The sequence below is a fragment of the Rhododendron vialii genome, chromosome 6a (genome assembly GCF_030253575.1).
Source record: "Rhododendron vialii isolate Sample 1 chromosome 6a, ASM3025357v1".
NCBI classification, from domain to species: Eukaryota; Viridiplantae; Streptophyta; class Magnoliopsida; order Ericales; family Ericaceae; genus Rhododendron; species Rhododendron vialii.
This window is the reverse complement of record NC_080562.1, coordinates 3,945,716-3,958,255: the sequence shown is the minus strand read 5'-3', so window position 1 is coordinate 3,958,255 and position 12,540 is coordinate 3,945,716. Positions and strand designations below refer to the sequence as shown.

Sequence of the window (12,540 nt, the reverse complement as noted above, 5' to 3'; positions counted from 1 at the left end):
AAATAATATTATCATCTTTTCCAGCAAAAAAAAATCAATAATTCAAGACCAATAAGATAATATTATGGTAAATTACGTGCTATTAAGGACTAACAACATGTGATATTGGGACTTCTAAGAGCATTCACAGTGGAATAAGCAAAATAAAAAATTGTTAAAGTTAGTAATATTAGATCAAAAAAGTGTTCATATTGAAATAACCAAACCTAACAACCTCTTAGTAACTCATCAAATTTTGGCTCTTCAATAATCAAAACTAGCAATATTTTGTCAATAACCAAATTTTCTCTCAATCAAGTACACCAACATTACACAAAAATACATTCTCTCTCTCAACAATGTTTTCAAAAAATAATTTTAAAAAACTGTAACTTTCAAAAAAAATTTCTGTTTTTTTTTTCAGAAATATTTTTTTTACAAAAAACAATTTTTTCAAAAATTTTAAAAACTGTAAGTAAATAAAGTGTATTTTTCAAAAAACTGTTTTTGAAATTTCAAAACTCTTTTATAGAAAACTGTTTTTTACACAAAATTTGTTTTTAAAAAACTGTATTTATAGTTCTTAAAATTTCAAAATTATTTGTGTAAATACAATTCTTTCAAAATTTATCAAAATTATATTTATAGTTTTTAAGTGAACAAAGTGTGTGTTTTTTGAAAAACTGTTTTTTGTTTCGAAAACTTTTTTCTTTGAACTGTTTCTAACATAAACAGTTTTTTTTTCCTTCAAAAACCGATTTTTCAAAAAATATGCATGAAATGAAGGAAAAAAGTTTGGAGGGCCCATTGGTTTTGATTATGGGCAAAAAATAACCAATGTGAGATTTGATATTGTTAACTTTAGTAACCTCTAAATGGATAATCAAAATCTAATGTGGCATATTTTGATTATTCACATTTGCTTATTCCACTATGGATGCTCTAAGTGTCAATAATTTGTGCTCATCAACTACTACTCCATAGAAGCTCGCGGGGAGTAAAAGCTAAGTTACTATACTTTTAATTAATTTCTAATTAATTTGAAAAGCAAACAGATCGAAGTTGGATTTTGTGATTGTGATTTGAGTAAACTAAAACTAAACTAGAAAGTAGATAAAGGATTTGGAAACAAATGAGAGAAGGGACTAGGGTTTCCAATTCAGTCTCCCCTTGTAATTGGATTGTTTCGAAACCTAGGGTTCATATTCAACTAGACTACCATAAGGTAGCAATTCCTATCGATAATCCCCAAAAATATAATCAAGATTTATACTCCGTATAGTCTATCTCAACATGGCACGAATCGTCTCACTCGATTTAACCAACGGGCACAACCCGTCCCACGTCGTATAGTCTATCTCAAAGCCTATCGAAACATTAAAAACCATGACAGTGCTTGAAATCATGGATACAAACACATTCGAATATCAAAAAAATATAAACTCTCACAAAAAGTTATGAATCGACCAAGTCATACAATCAAGTTAAATATAAAACCCTACGAATCAAACATCTATGCTACTTGAAGAGACATTCTCGTTACCCTAGCCGTGCATGGAGGAGAGGATCATCGCACAAAGATAAAACTCCAATCCGTAGTGCTCTCTGTTTCTTGGTTCGAGAAATTCTGATGCCGCTTCTCCTGTTCTTTGTTACTGCGTTAGAATAAGATCATCCTCAAAACCCTTTTTTTCTCTTCTTTATATAGTGCTCCACTAAAATTGCGATAAGCCGAGATTTTGGCTTCCTTCCATTCGTTTCAAATTGCAATTAGTGGGCCCACTTTTCCCAGCCACAACTTAACCAGTGCAAAGGATATTATATACTCTAGTCTCTGCTTCTCTCTTCTATTTTTTCTACTGTATTATATACGCTCACCCCATCTCTTGATTAATTTTTTCGGCACCGGTTTGACACCAAATAAAATTCAACTTTGCACTTTAGCTCCAAATGTTATTCATCGGCTTCGAGAGTCCTGAAACGCAATTTAAAAAGTATCAAACTCCAAGTAGCGAGTTAAATGAAACATAACAAGTCTAAATTAAGGGGTGTAAATAGTATTTACGCACCTATCACCTAATCATCATTTAGTATTTACGCACCTATACCCTTTGACATGAATTGCATGAAGTGGCTGTCCTAATTGTTGCCCCAAATGTTGTTAAACTCTACTAAACCTCCTTGCGATTGCATTAAATTTGTTGCAATAGAGGCAACTTCACAATGCAGATAAAAGATAGGCAATCCACACAGAGTCCGCAACACAACACATGGACCCAATATATATTGAATGACTCATATCCAATTAAAAGGCTAAGCCTTATAAGTGTGTCATCCAATTGTATATTAAGATCCAACTCTTTTTTCGATTTATCCGATGTGTGATTCCCCTTCACTCATGTTCCCGACAGATTCTCTTACTAAACCTTAGGACGAGATGAAAACAGTAACCTCAGAGGCTAAAGACAAACAGCATCATGTAATTCCATTTGTGGATGTAGCTAAAACGACGCTATGGTTTTGAGCATCAAAATTTCGTAGTTGAATTGCAAGGTATCACGGTTGGCCAACCCTGCCCGGTAAATTGATTCCGGGCATTGTTATTGACTACCAGAAAACGATGAACCCAAACCAGTGTCACTCCACCAAGCAGCTTAACCAAATGCCATACAAGTAAACCTGAGTTCAACGAAAGCAAAACTTTGAAATGCATGCACTAATCATGGGAAAGACGGGTATCCAACAGAGATATTATGTAGTGCATGTGACGCAGCGGAATTAACAAAGAGATTAGTTGCGTACTAATCAAACGAATGATAGGTACTCGTAGCCACAAGCAGTTCTTGAATCCTCAAGAGAAAAAGACAAAATCTGAATATTATTGATAAAAAGCTGCATAAACTCTAGGTTACAAACCCTTAAATAGGCTGAAACCCTAGAAATTCTAAAAATAAACTTGGAAAATAAAAAGTCCCAGAATTTGGGGCTTTTCCTAAAACTGAAAACGGGAAAGAAAAACAAGACTTTCCCAAAAAGAATCAACTTAAAAGGAATTACGGTCTAAGAGCTATTAACGAAACAAATCTTTCTTAAAACGGCAAAATAACGCAATTGAAGGCCTAAACGAAGGAATTAGGCCGAAAAGCACCATCGATCATCAACTTAGAGTTCATGAGTATTGACCGGAGCGCGAAAATAAGTCAGCCCACCAAGTTTGGGCCTATTCCGAGCTCGTCCGAATTTAGCCAATTTGGATAATCTGAAATTAAACACCGTTTGGACTTTTGGGGCTTGACTCGGTCCAGCTGATCATGGAATTGGGCCTCCACGTGTTCTACATCATCATGACACACCATCCACATTCCTTCACCTCATTCTGCCAACAACTCTTGCGACCTCTGTTAGTTTTATGCCCTGAAAACCAATTGTTGAACTTGTTTTTCTTTTGGTTAAGTTAATTGTTTGGCACTTTAATTTTTCATTCGTTGATATGTGTTTTATTCACTGCTACATGAGATGTGAACATAAAGTTCAACGGGCTACACTGTAGAAAAATCATGTTATGGTTAATGAATCAATAGTAGGGAGTTATGATTTTTCAGTACTTTGTAAACCCCAAAACAATCCTAGGTCGTGAGTGTGATTGGGCATCACACTACGAAGGCCCACGCTTATTATGCTTCTATATGATAGAATGTTTGACTCTGTCATTGAGGTAGTGACCTTAAGCAAATAAGTGAATATAATATGATTGTCACATGTATTGAACATGTATTGAACATGATCTAGATAATGAACACCCTATGTATATGATAACCGTAAATTTAGAAGGGTAGTTCTACTACGAAGGCCTACGTTTATTTGTTTTATTAATTATTTATTCGTGTAACTTTGATATTGTCAATCGGTGACGCCGATGCCGATATAAAAGGCTATATACGGACATGTTGGGTTATATGATGTCAATTATATTATATTAGTTCTCAACATGTAATCCGTCATTTTGTATTTAAAAGAAAGTATATTCAAGCAATTTTCACAATAACATTGGACCAAATAAAACCGGCCGGTGACATGTTCTTTTAAAGTGTTTATTTATTATTATAGAAGTATAATATACTAAAAGTGAAAATTAAGAATTTCATATACATGAATGAAATTATTCGACGGTTATGGTTTATCCATGTTCATTGATTCATGTGGAATATAGTATGATGGAAGGATATAAATAAAATTGTACGAAAGGGTCTCACTGATAATTCTCTATAGTTAAAATGTAATTACAATATGTTGATGGACATTGTTGTAATATGTGGAAGTGATAAATATCTGTATAACAGATTGATAAAAAAAAGAAAGAAAGGGAATTAAAATTGCGCACAATCAACACAATGGTGGTGCGTATAGCATTTTTGCTGAGAAAGTGGTCCACGAAAATTCAAAGAACAAAGTTGGCAAGTTTCCGAACTATCTCTCCAGTAAAAGCCCTACCTCCGAAATTGAATTCGAGTGGATTAATTGCGTGTTCCATCGAAAAGTTCGAACTCGATCTCCTGCCTCTATTCGCTTCAAATTTCTTCTGATCCGCCTCACCCTCCCGGGCCTGCTCTCCCCTTTCTTGTGACCACCAGGTCCACCACTGTTACCCGTGTCTTCTAATATCGCTCTCAACGTCGCAACTCCGTGCAATGTTAAAAGTCTGCCCGTGTCGTACCAAAATTCTAGTTCCGTCCTTAGATAGACCTAATATCTATTTGTTTATTTGTTGCTTTGTGCTTTGTCACCTTGCTTATAATTAGTTATAATTACAGCATACAAAAGTCATAAATATGTGGGCTGCTACAATGTGCGCCCATATTTTTACATCCGTTAGTGGAGGAGCATAATCATATAGTAATGCAATAAAAAGGGAGCCAGTCCCATAAAAAGCCTATCTAAGTCCAAAGCTGCGATCCCAAGGGGTTAGCCTAGTGATCAAGCCTGAGACTTAAGGGTTTGCTTCCTCCCTACGTCTCAGGTTTGAAATCTCTCAGGAACTATCGACTACTTTGGGGTCGGTTCATACTGAGTTTTGCCGCGGCTTTAATTGGGCTTCCCACAAGTAGACGGTGGAATTGGACACGGACTAGTTAAGATGCGCATAAGTTGGCCTGAACACTGAATTATAAAAAGAAAACGTCCAAACCCATCAGATATCTCTAACACGTAGTAAAGTGGTGTCTATAGTTTTGGGATAAGATCAAGACATCTAAGGCCCACCACCATAAAGACATTCATGTAAAGATCCATTAACTACTTCCTGGATGAACACAAATTTGTGTACACTTAGGTTAAAGAAATTGAAGGGTTTTGAGCAAATGGGTTCTCTAATGGCAGGTTGGGATTCACCTGTTCATGATCCCAAAACTGGTAATTTCTTATTTGCTGTCATGTACACTGATTTTTTAACCAGATGATCAGATCAGCTAATTGAGTGCAAGGTGCTAGGATTCTGAGCTGAGTGTAATTTTGCAGTGAAAATCCAGAGGAACAAGTCAGCGACCAAAGAGGAGATTGAGGCTTACTGGAGATCAAAGAAGAAAGATGAGGAAGAACATCTTAGAGCTATTTCTGACATGTTAACGAAGAGCAGTGAGGTGTGTGATCTCTACACATGTCAGCTTCTCTCTAGATTCCTTTTCCTTATTAGGCTGCTATGACTTCGTAGTTTGTTTTCTGCTCTAGCTCGACCCGTTATAAGTTCATTCGAGACTGGCTCGTTCTGCATACATTTCGGTTGTAGTTTTGAAAAAAATTTGGGTTTGGTTTTTGGGTAATAAGTGAGGAGAGAAAAGAGGGTAATAATTGAAGATATGGATAATGAGTGGAGAGAGAGATAGAGAAATGAGATTAATGATTGGATATAGGAATAATGAGTGAATTTGGATTTGGAAAAATTTTTCCAAACCCACAACCGAACAAGGCTTTAAGCTCGTCGTATTTCAAAAATATTGAATTTTCAAAATTTGGCTCGATGAGCTAATATTGCATGAGAATGAGATGGCAAGCTACTTGGGTTCGTCTCTTGATCGGAGAATTATTGTGTGGTCTTGGGCACTGTCACGTGACACCCTCCAACGGAATATTCTTGGGGTCAACAACCATGTTTATGAGCCCCACAAGAATGCTTGGTGTTGAAGAGCGTTGGGGTGCCTCAAGACCACTGAATGATTACTCTTCTCGATCAGCTCAAACGAAGCTTGTTTGCGCCCATTCGTATGATAAACAAGCTCAATTTTAATGCTAGTTTTTCTCTAGTCTCAAATGGCAGTTGGCACATTTACTTCCCTGAATATATATGCAGCATGAGCACATGTAGAAGCATGTAAATTGAAGTATGGCTTTTTGATGTTATTCTGCTAGGAAAGCATACTCAAGGAGCCTGAAAGAAAGATTCAGAGATCAAGCTCTGTGCCTTTGTCCAACACAAAGGATGGCCTGCTGGATATGGGAATTGAAACAAGCTTTGAGAAACTTATAAAGAAAAACGGATGGTATGTAATGAATACAGGGCCCGTTTAGTTGACGGGACGTGCAAGATAGATATTCTCATTGAGTATATGTTATCCGATCGGATTAATAGTGATGAAAATAGTAATGTCACAACTCTCATAGCAGTTCAATCCCGGTGAAAACAAATTTAATCGAATTTTGAAGATTAATTAGCCCCTTGGATAATACTTCTAGTCCTATGTAATGCTCATATTATTGTCAAATAAACCAGATCTCAAGGCCTTATATAGTCTATTTTCTTAATCACTTACTAAAATCTATGAAGTACTTCTTCGATCCATGCTTGTAATCATCTGTACTATTGGTGGGTTAAATGCAGGTGGACTAGGTGCACCTCTGCATTTCTGAATGAGCCTCCGGTGATTGCATCAGACAGCGGCCCTGCTCACAAGTACCTATCGCAGTTCCACGTGGCAGGAATCGCCACCCCGAAATCACACACCGGCACTGGAATTAGTACTACATGATTTCTGATCCGGTACTAATATATGTTTGATTGTGTATGTGTATATGAGAATCAGTTTGTATGATAGTAATACTCTGTAGAAATATACAGTACTAGTGTTTGTCCATGGCTACGGCACTACCGGAGTGCGTAGTGCCATAGGCATGGACATTTTTGTAGTATATTTGTTTTTTTAAGCCAACTTCAGAAGCCGAACAGTGGGTAAAAAGAACCGATGGCATTTTTGTAATATATTTGTAAGAGTGTGGGTGTTTTCTTAAGAGAGTTGGAGAGCACACATTAGCCCTTGGATCAAATGAATCTCAACCATTTTTTCAATTTGTCTTTGTGTGATCCCCACACCCTTATGTTTTATTAGGTAGATATCTAAGCATTATTCATTGAGGAAAATATATCACTCTCTCTATGCTTTACAAGTACCTTTTGTAAGGGAGACTCAATCCTTTTTCTATATTCTCTTCTTTTTTGAAAACCTCATCACTGTATATAATGCAAGTGGCAAAGAAGGATATGGCTTGAGATTAGTTAAGGGGATGGCCAATATTCAATGGCATTAAGCAATGAATACGGAGATCGAAAAATCAATCCCAATGAGGGAGTAATTCCAATATTTTCAGAAACTTTTGAATCCAATGGCAATTGATATATCATTGCAACGGTGATATGAATAGGATCCACGGTAATAAGTTAATGAAATTAATGAGATTTTAAATTAGTCTCTTGTTTTTAGGATAACACAGGTGTTCAGATCAGCTTATGCACACCTCGACTAATCCTAAGGTCTAATCCCACGGTCGCCCACTTGCGGGAAATCCAATTCAAGGCGGAGCTAAGCTGCTTATGGACTGATTCTAAAGGAGTTGATAGCACCTGAAAAATTTCGAACATGAGACATTATGAGAGCGTAATAAGTCCCAAGCCTTGACCACTAAGCCAACCACTTGAGTTATTTTAAATTAGTCTTATAGACTTACAGAAAGTTTATGCCCACTGCTCCCCCCCTTCCCCAACTCTCAATCTCACCGTCCAAAAGTATTTTGGATGGTTCAGATTTTAAAAAAATTCTTCCAGATAAGGGTTGAAGAGTCTTGTCAAAATTCAGACTATTGATTATTGAAACAGACAGTAAGATGTTGAGCGATGAAACAGAGCGGTGGACATAGCACCACTATCACCCACCCTCAGTACTGTTTGAAAAGTAAACCAAAAACAGCAATTCACTGACTCTGTCTAACCAAGAATAATGCTGCTAAACAAACGAAGATCACTCGAATTTGAGCTATATTTGCTCGTTACGGGTGCATATGGTATGGAATGTGTTTAACTTTTGCAAGTAGCACTTTTTCCTTTAGAAAAATCTGGTAAGTTATTTTGGACAATAGTAGTGCCTAAAATAAGTAGCCAACTTCTTTTTTTCCTTAAGATAAACAAACAAGTCACACAAAAATAATCAACTCGATTGGTTACAAGAGTTTGATTAAGCGAATGTTTGTTGTCAAATAGGGGTGCAAACAAGCCAAGCCAAACTCTACAGTATTTGAGCTCGGCTTGTTTAAAAATTCAGTGTGCTTGAGCTTGAATCAAGCCCAAATATTTCATCTCGATTAGTACTTGAGAACTCTAGCCTGGTTCGAGTATTGAACGAGCCTCTATAAATGAGTCAAAGCCCATACACGGGAGCCGAGCCTAATGTGTTATAATCTCTCAAACAAACTGATCAAGGTACTCCTCAACTGTGGTGTATTGGACATCCGGATAAAGCTCAGAAGCTTCAACCCCAAACGAAGGCTCAATCTTGAAGTTGGTCTGGACTCCCTTCACGAACACCGAGTGGTTGAGTGCTAAAATAATGCGGATTGGAATCGGGGACTCTGCAACAAGCGTTAAATATGAAACCAATTAATACATACAACCCTACCGTCTACCCTACTACGAGATTATGTTCTAAACTGTGCTTAGGCTCTATTTGTTTCATCGGAAATAATATTCTAGATAAAATTCATTTGCGGTGAATAAGTAATTCACACTCTCCAGGTGTTTGTAGGAAAAATGAAAAGTATTTTACTGTCCTCCCGTACAAAAAACTTCCGGGTAAATTTAGGATGTTGTGTTCCATTCTTTACTGAATAAGTTTTCCCAAAATTCTGGAATAAGCAATGAAACAAACAACCAAACTTTATTATTTCACCGAATTTTAGCCTATTTCTTAATTCTGCAGTGAAACAAGCAGAGCCTGAGCGATATGATGATTCAGTAAAAGTTTGCTAAGTTCTGCTTACCTTGTATTTGCTTCAGATTTTGATCCTCGGGGACATGGATTCTTTCCAGGGTCTTGCCAATCTTCTTCTCCCATAAGGAAACAAGCTCGTTGAAGGAGTAGATGTTTTTAGGAGGCTTGATGTAAAGAATCTTGTTCAATGTTCTTGGGTCATCCACAGCTTTGATGGTGTAGGTGCCAATGTCATGCTCCTCCGTGAAGACAGCTATAGGTAAAAACCACAAAATTGAACAACAAATGTAACTCCCAAACCAAGTTGACCAGCAATGGAAGTTTCATTTTATGTGTACCGTGTTCCTATTAAATAACTAACAGAGACCAGAGTAAGAAGGAAAGATAACGCATTTCTGCAAAATCAAGACAATTGCCTTGAGTTGATTAGGTTTTTATAGTTCGGAACCTAGGGTGTATTGAGGATGAACATGTTTTGCATTCCTGTTCCATTTTTCAATGAGTTATTTTACGTACCAGAAGATAAACATAAAAACACTGGACAATTTTTCTCTTTTCATCCTTGCAATAATGTAGAAATGCATTAGTGTATGACAAGATTTTGTCAGATTCTCGGATTGCTTGAGAAGGGAAGATTCATGAGAAAAAAAAGTGCATAGCTAAACTAAACATAGATTAGGGTGTAGAGAGCAATTAATACCTTTGGGGTTTCCATCCCCCGGGATGATTGCTTTGTCTCTGGGGGGTGCAGAAAGTCCTGGCTGCGCTAATGTAGGCAAAAAATAGCCAGCAAAGTAGTTTGAAGACACATAGGTGTGGGGAATTCCCTCAGCCTCAATAGCTCTGCGGATTTGGGCTTTCATTGCATATATCGTTTTGGCTGGCTCAACCACACTTACACGATCAACATCATTTCCAAACTCCGAAGGAAAGAACCTCTGGAATATTCACAAAAACAATAAGACCATCTGTCATCTACACCAAAATTACTTCTAAGGATGCTTTAGGGACACGCGCGTTGAAATTACCATATGATTGGCATGTTGTAATGATATCAGGACTGCAAAACTAATCAAATTTCAGTTTATGCTGATCATAAGAATGCATATGAAGATGACAGACCATAATATTACACTCAAAGTTAATCTGCTAATAGTCTTTCCTTGAGTATCCGCCAATATCAATATAGAAAGGAAGAAACACTACATCTTGTGTTTGCCTTTTCGTTTGAAGCTAAGTAACGCTACTTTCAATAACAAAATTACTCTTAAAAAATTGCATCCTGTTTTATTTCTCAACAACTACTGATTAGTCCGTATCCATTCCCCATCTCTTCTCAACTGCTTCAATTCTGATTTTGGATAAATATGGCTTGAATTTCCTGGAACTTTCATTCCACACGCATTGTGTGCACACGCCGCACACCACTCATATGTATACACCCAACAAAAAAAACGGTTCCCAACTACTTGTGTTGCCTCCATGAATCCACTTTGTCTTGGTTAAGTACCATAATACAGAATGAAGCAAACACTTTTCCCAACTTCTACTAGACTCCAAACAATTGAGTGTAAAATCTTAACATTCATATTCTGTAATGTAGAAACCCAACTAACCAAAAACACTAGCGCAATCCTCTTTTTATCCATTTCACTAGATCAGGGGCCACGGTGTTAACGATATACAAGGGTGAAGAGATGTATTGGCAAGGAGGGTCACTTGACCTCTATGAGTTGAAATTATTTTCTTAGGATATGGCCAATTGTAATTGATTTTACACATAAAGCAATAAAGAACCATATTTGTTTTTCATCATTGCCAAGCGAGACCTGATTGCGATAGAACGTATGATTTTAGGCATTTGCATCCATTGCCAATTAAATGTGGCTGCGTGCCTGACAGCCTGAGTCTATATCCAAAATCCGAACAATCAATGCCAAATTGAGCCAATCTGTTTAGCAAAACTAAGTACGTTCATTTCATTATCGTGAAGCAGACAGAAATGGGTAGATAAATAAGACATATCACGTAATATGTAAAGAAAAAAATGAGGAACCTTGATGTAGCCAACTTCTTTAATGGCGGCAATGATTTTAAGTTGATCTAATAACTGCATCGATCCAATGGTGGATATCACCACATTCACCTGTTTTATCACTTTCACCAAACTCTCATGGTCGTTCAGATCTCCCTGTTACATTCAACAACAAAAGAACAATGTCAACTTAATCGGACCCAAGATTCTAACCTTGGGAGTGAATATACATATGGGCAGTGGGCTCAATGGTCGTGTTTTGATTCGAGCTCAAGGAGTACAACACCCTTTAGTGAATCAATCCGGCCACCAATATGTGCGCAGCTGTCTCATAAGTTTGGGTCTCTTGTGCATCGAATCGTCCGGTTACATATGTTTCTGATTTGTGTCTAGACAACTGTGTCTGGATTTTTTGTATACAAATGTGTTTGCAGCCGTCTCATGCATTTGGATCTCATGTGCATGGAACGTTTTTGGACACAGATGTGTTTGATCTGTGACTAAATATCAGTGTCCGGATAATTTGTATTAACCAAATACTCCATCAAAAGCCGATAACCTTAAAAGTCCTCACTCAGTCCTAACCCAGCCAAGCCGCAGTGTGCCAAAAGGTAAACATTATGGGTGAGTTCACACAATTTTTTTGTCGAGCAATACTACTAATACCGCATTTTGACACCGTATTTTATACTTCATAGACACATGTGTGGTGGGCTCCAATCAAACACTTGCGTAGGGACCACCATCAAGATCGGTGTCACTAGACTTTCTCTTTCTTGTCTTCAAATAGATGACAAAATTTCCACTAAAAATACCATCTAGACAACAAAATTAAAGGAAATGAGTTGCCTTCGGCAGTGGGTATATTTGGACTCAAATACCAAAAATACCTTCAGACAATAACGTGAACTCAACCAATAAATGAGTGCAGTGAGCAATAAGAAAGTATGTATGCGTAGAATCGTAAAGGAAGGACATACGGACATGGAGCAAAGTGACGCCGGAGTTTTTGAAGCCATCAATGAGTTTTGCCTTAACAGGATCGGAAACTGTACTTTCTCTAACCAAAGCGAAGGTGGGGTGGCCGGATTTGGCACTGGCTTCCACTATGAATTTCCCGATGTACCCAGTTCCTCCGATGATCAGGATTTTGCTTTTCTCGCCCATGGGAATTTGAAGGCAGCGAGAGAGAGAGAGATGTAATTTGATTGTGTCCCATGACAGCGGGGAGCGTATAAATAATCGGAGGAGTGGCGAAATGAAGTTACCGAAATTACC

At 37.3% G+C, this 12,540-nt stretch overlaps 2 protein-coding genes across 4 annotated transcripts in view; one reads left to right on the top strand and one right to left on the bottom strand.

Annotated features, from left to right (window-relative positions):
- The window catches only part of LOC131331016 (uncharacterized), a 42,578-nt gene extending 35,260 nt beyond the window's left edge, over nt 1-7,318 (top strand). Inside the window, exons 1-4 of one of the 2 annotated variants that reach the window (XM_058364816.1) lie at nt 5,235-5,388; nt 5,494-5,615; nt 6,382-6,512; nt 6,851-7,318. In XM_058364816.1, the coding sequence (XP_058220799.1) occupies nt 5,283-5,388; nt 5,494-5,615; nt 6,382-6,512; nt 6,851-6,998 (507 nt within the window). In that variant the 5' untranslated portion in view covers nt 5,235-5,282 and the 3' untranslated portion in view covers nt 6,999-7,318. Of the gene's footprint in view, nt 1-5,234; nt 5,389-5,493; nt 5,616-6,381; nt 6,513-6,850 lie in introns of those variants that run through there. The other variant, XM_058364817.1, reaches the window with a different exon arrangement.
- A 1,064-nt stretch (nt 7,319-8,382) lies between these two features.
- On the bottom strand, nt 8,383-12,540 carry LOC131331013 (isoflavone reductase-like protein). 2 transcript variants are annotated; one of them, XM_058364810.1, is made up of 5 exons: nt 12,247-12,540; nt 11,284-11,418; nt 9,928-10,165; nt 9,277-9,480; nt 8,383-8,868 (listed from the first exon to the last, which is right to left on the bottom strand). In XM_058364810.1, exons 1-5 carry the CDS (start codon nt 12,427-12,429, stop codon nt 8,702-8,704), a joined length of 927 nt encoding a protein of 308 aa, XP_058220793.1. In that variant the 5' UTR covers nt 12,430-12,540; the 3' UTR covers nt 8,383-8,701. The 2 variants fall into 2 exon arrangements, with proteins under 2 accessions (XP_058220793.1, XP_058220794.1); XM_058364811.1 differs by having other exon boundaries at nt 12,243-12,538.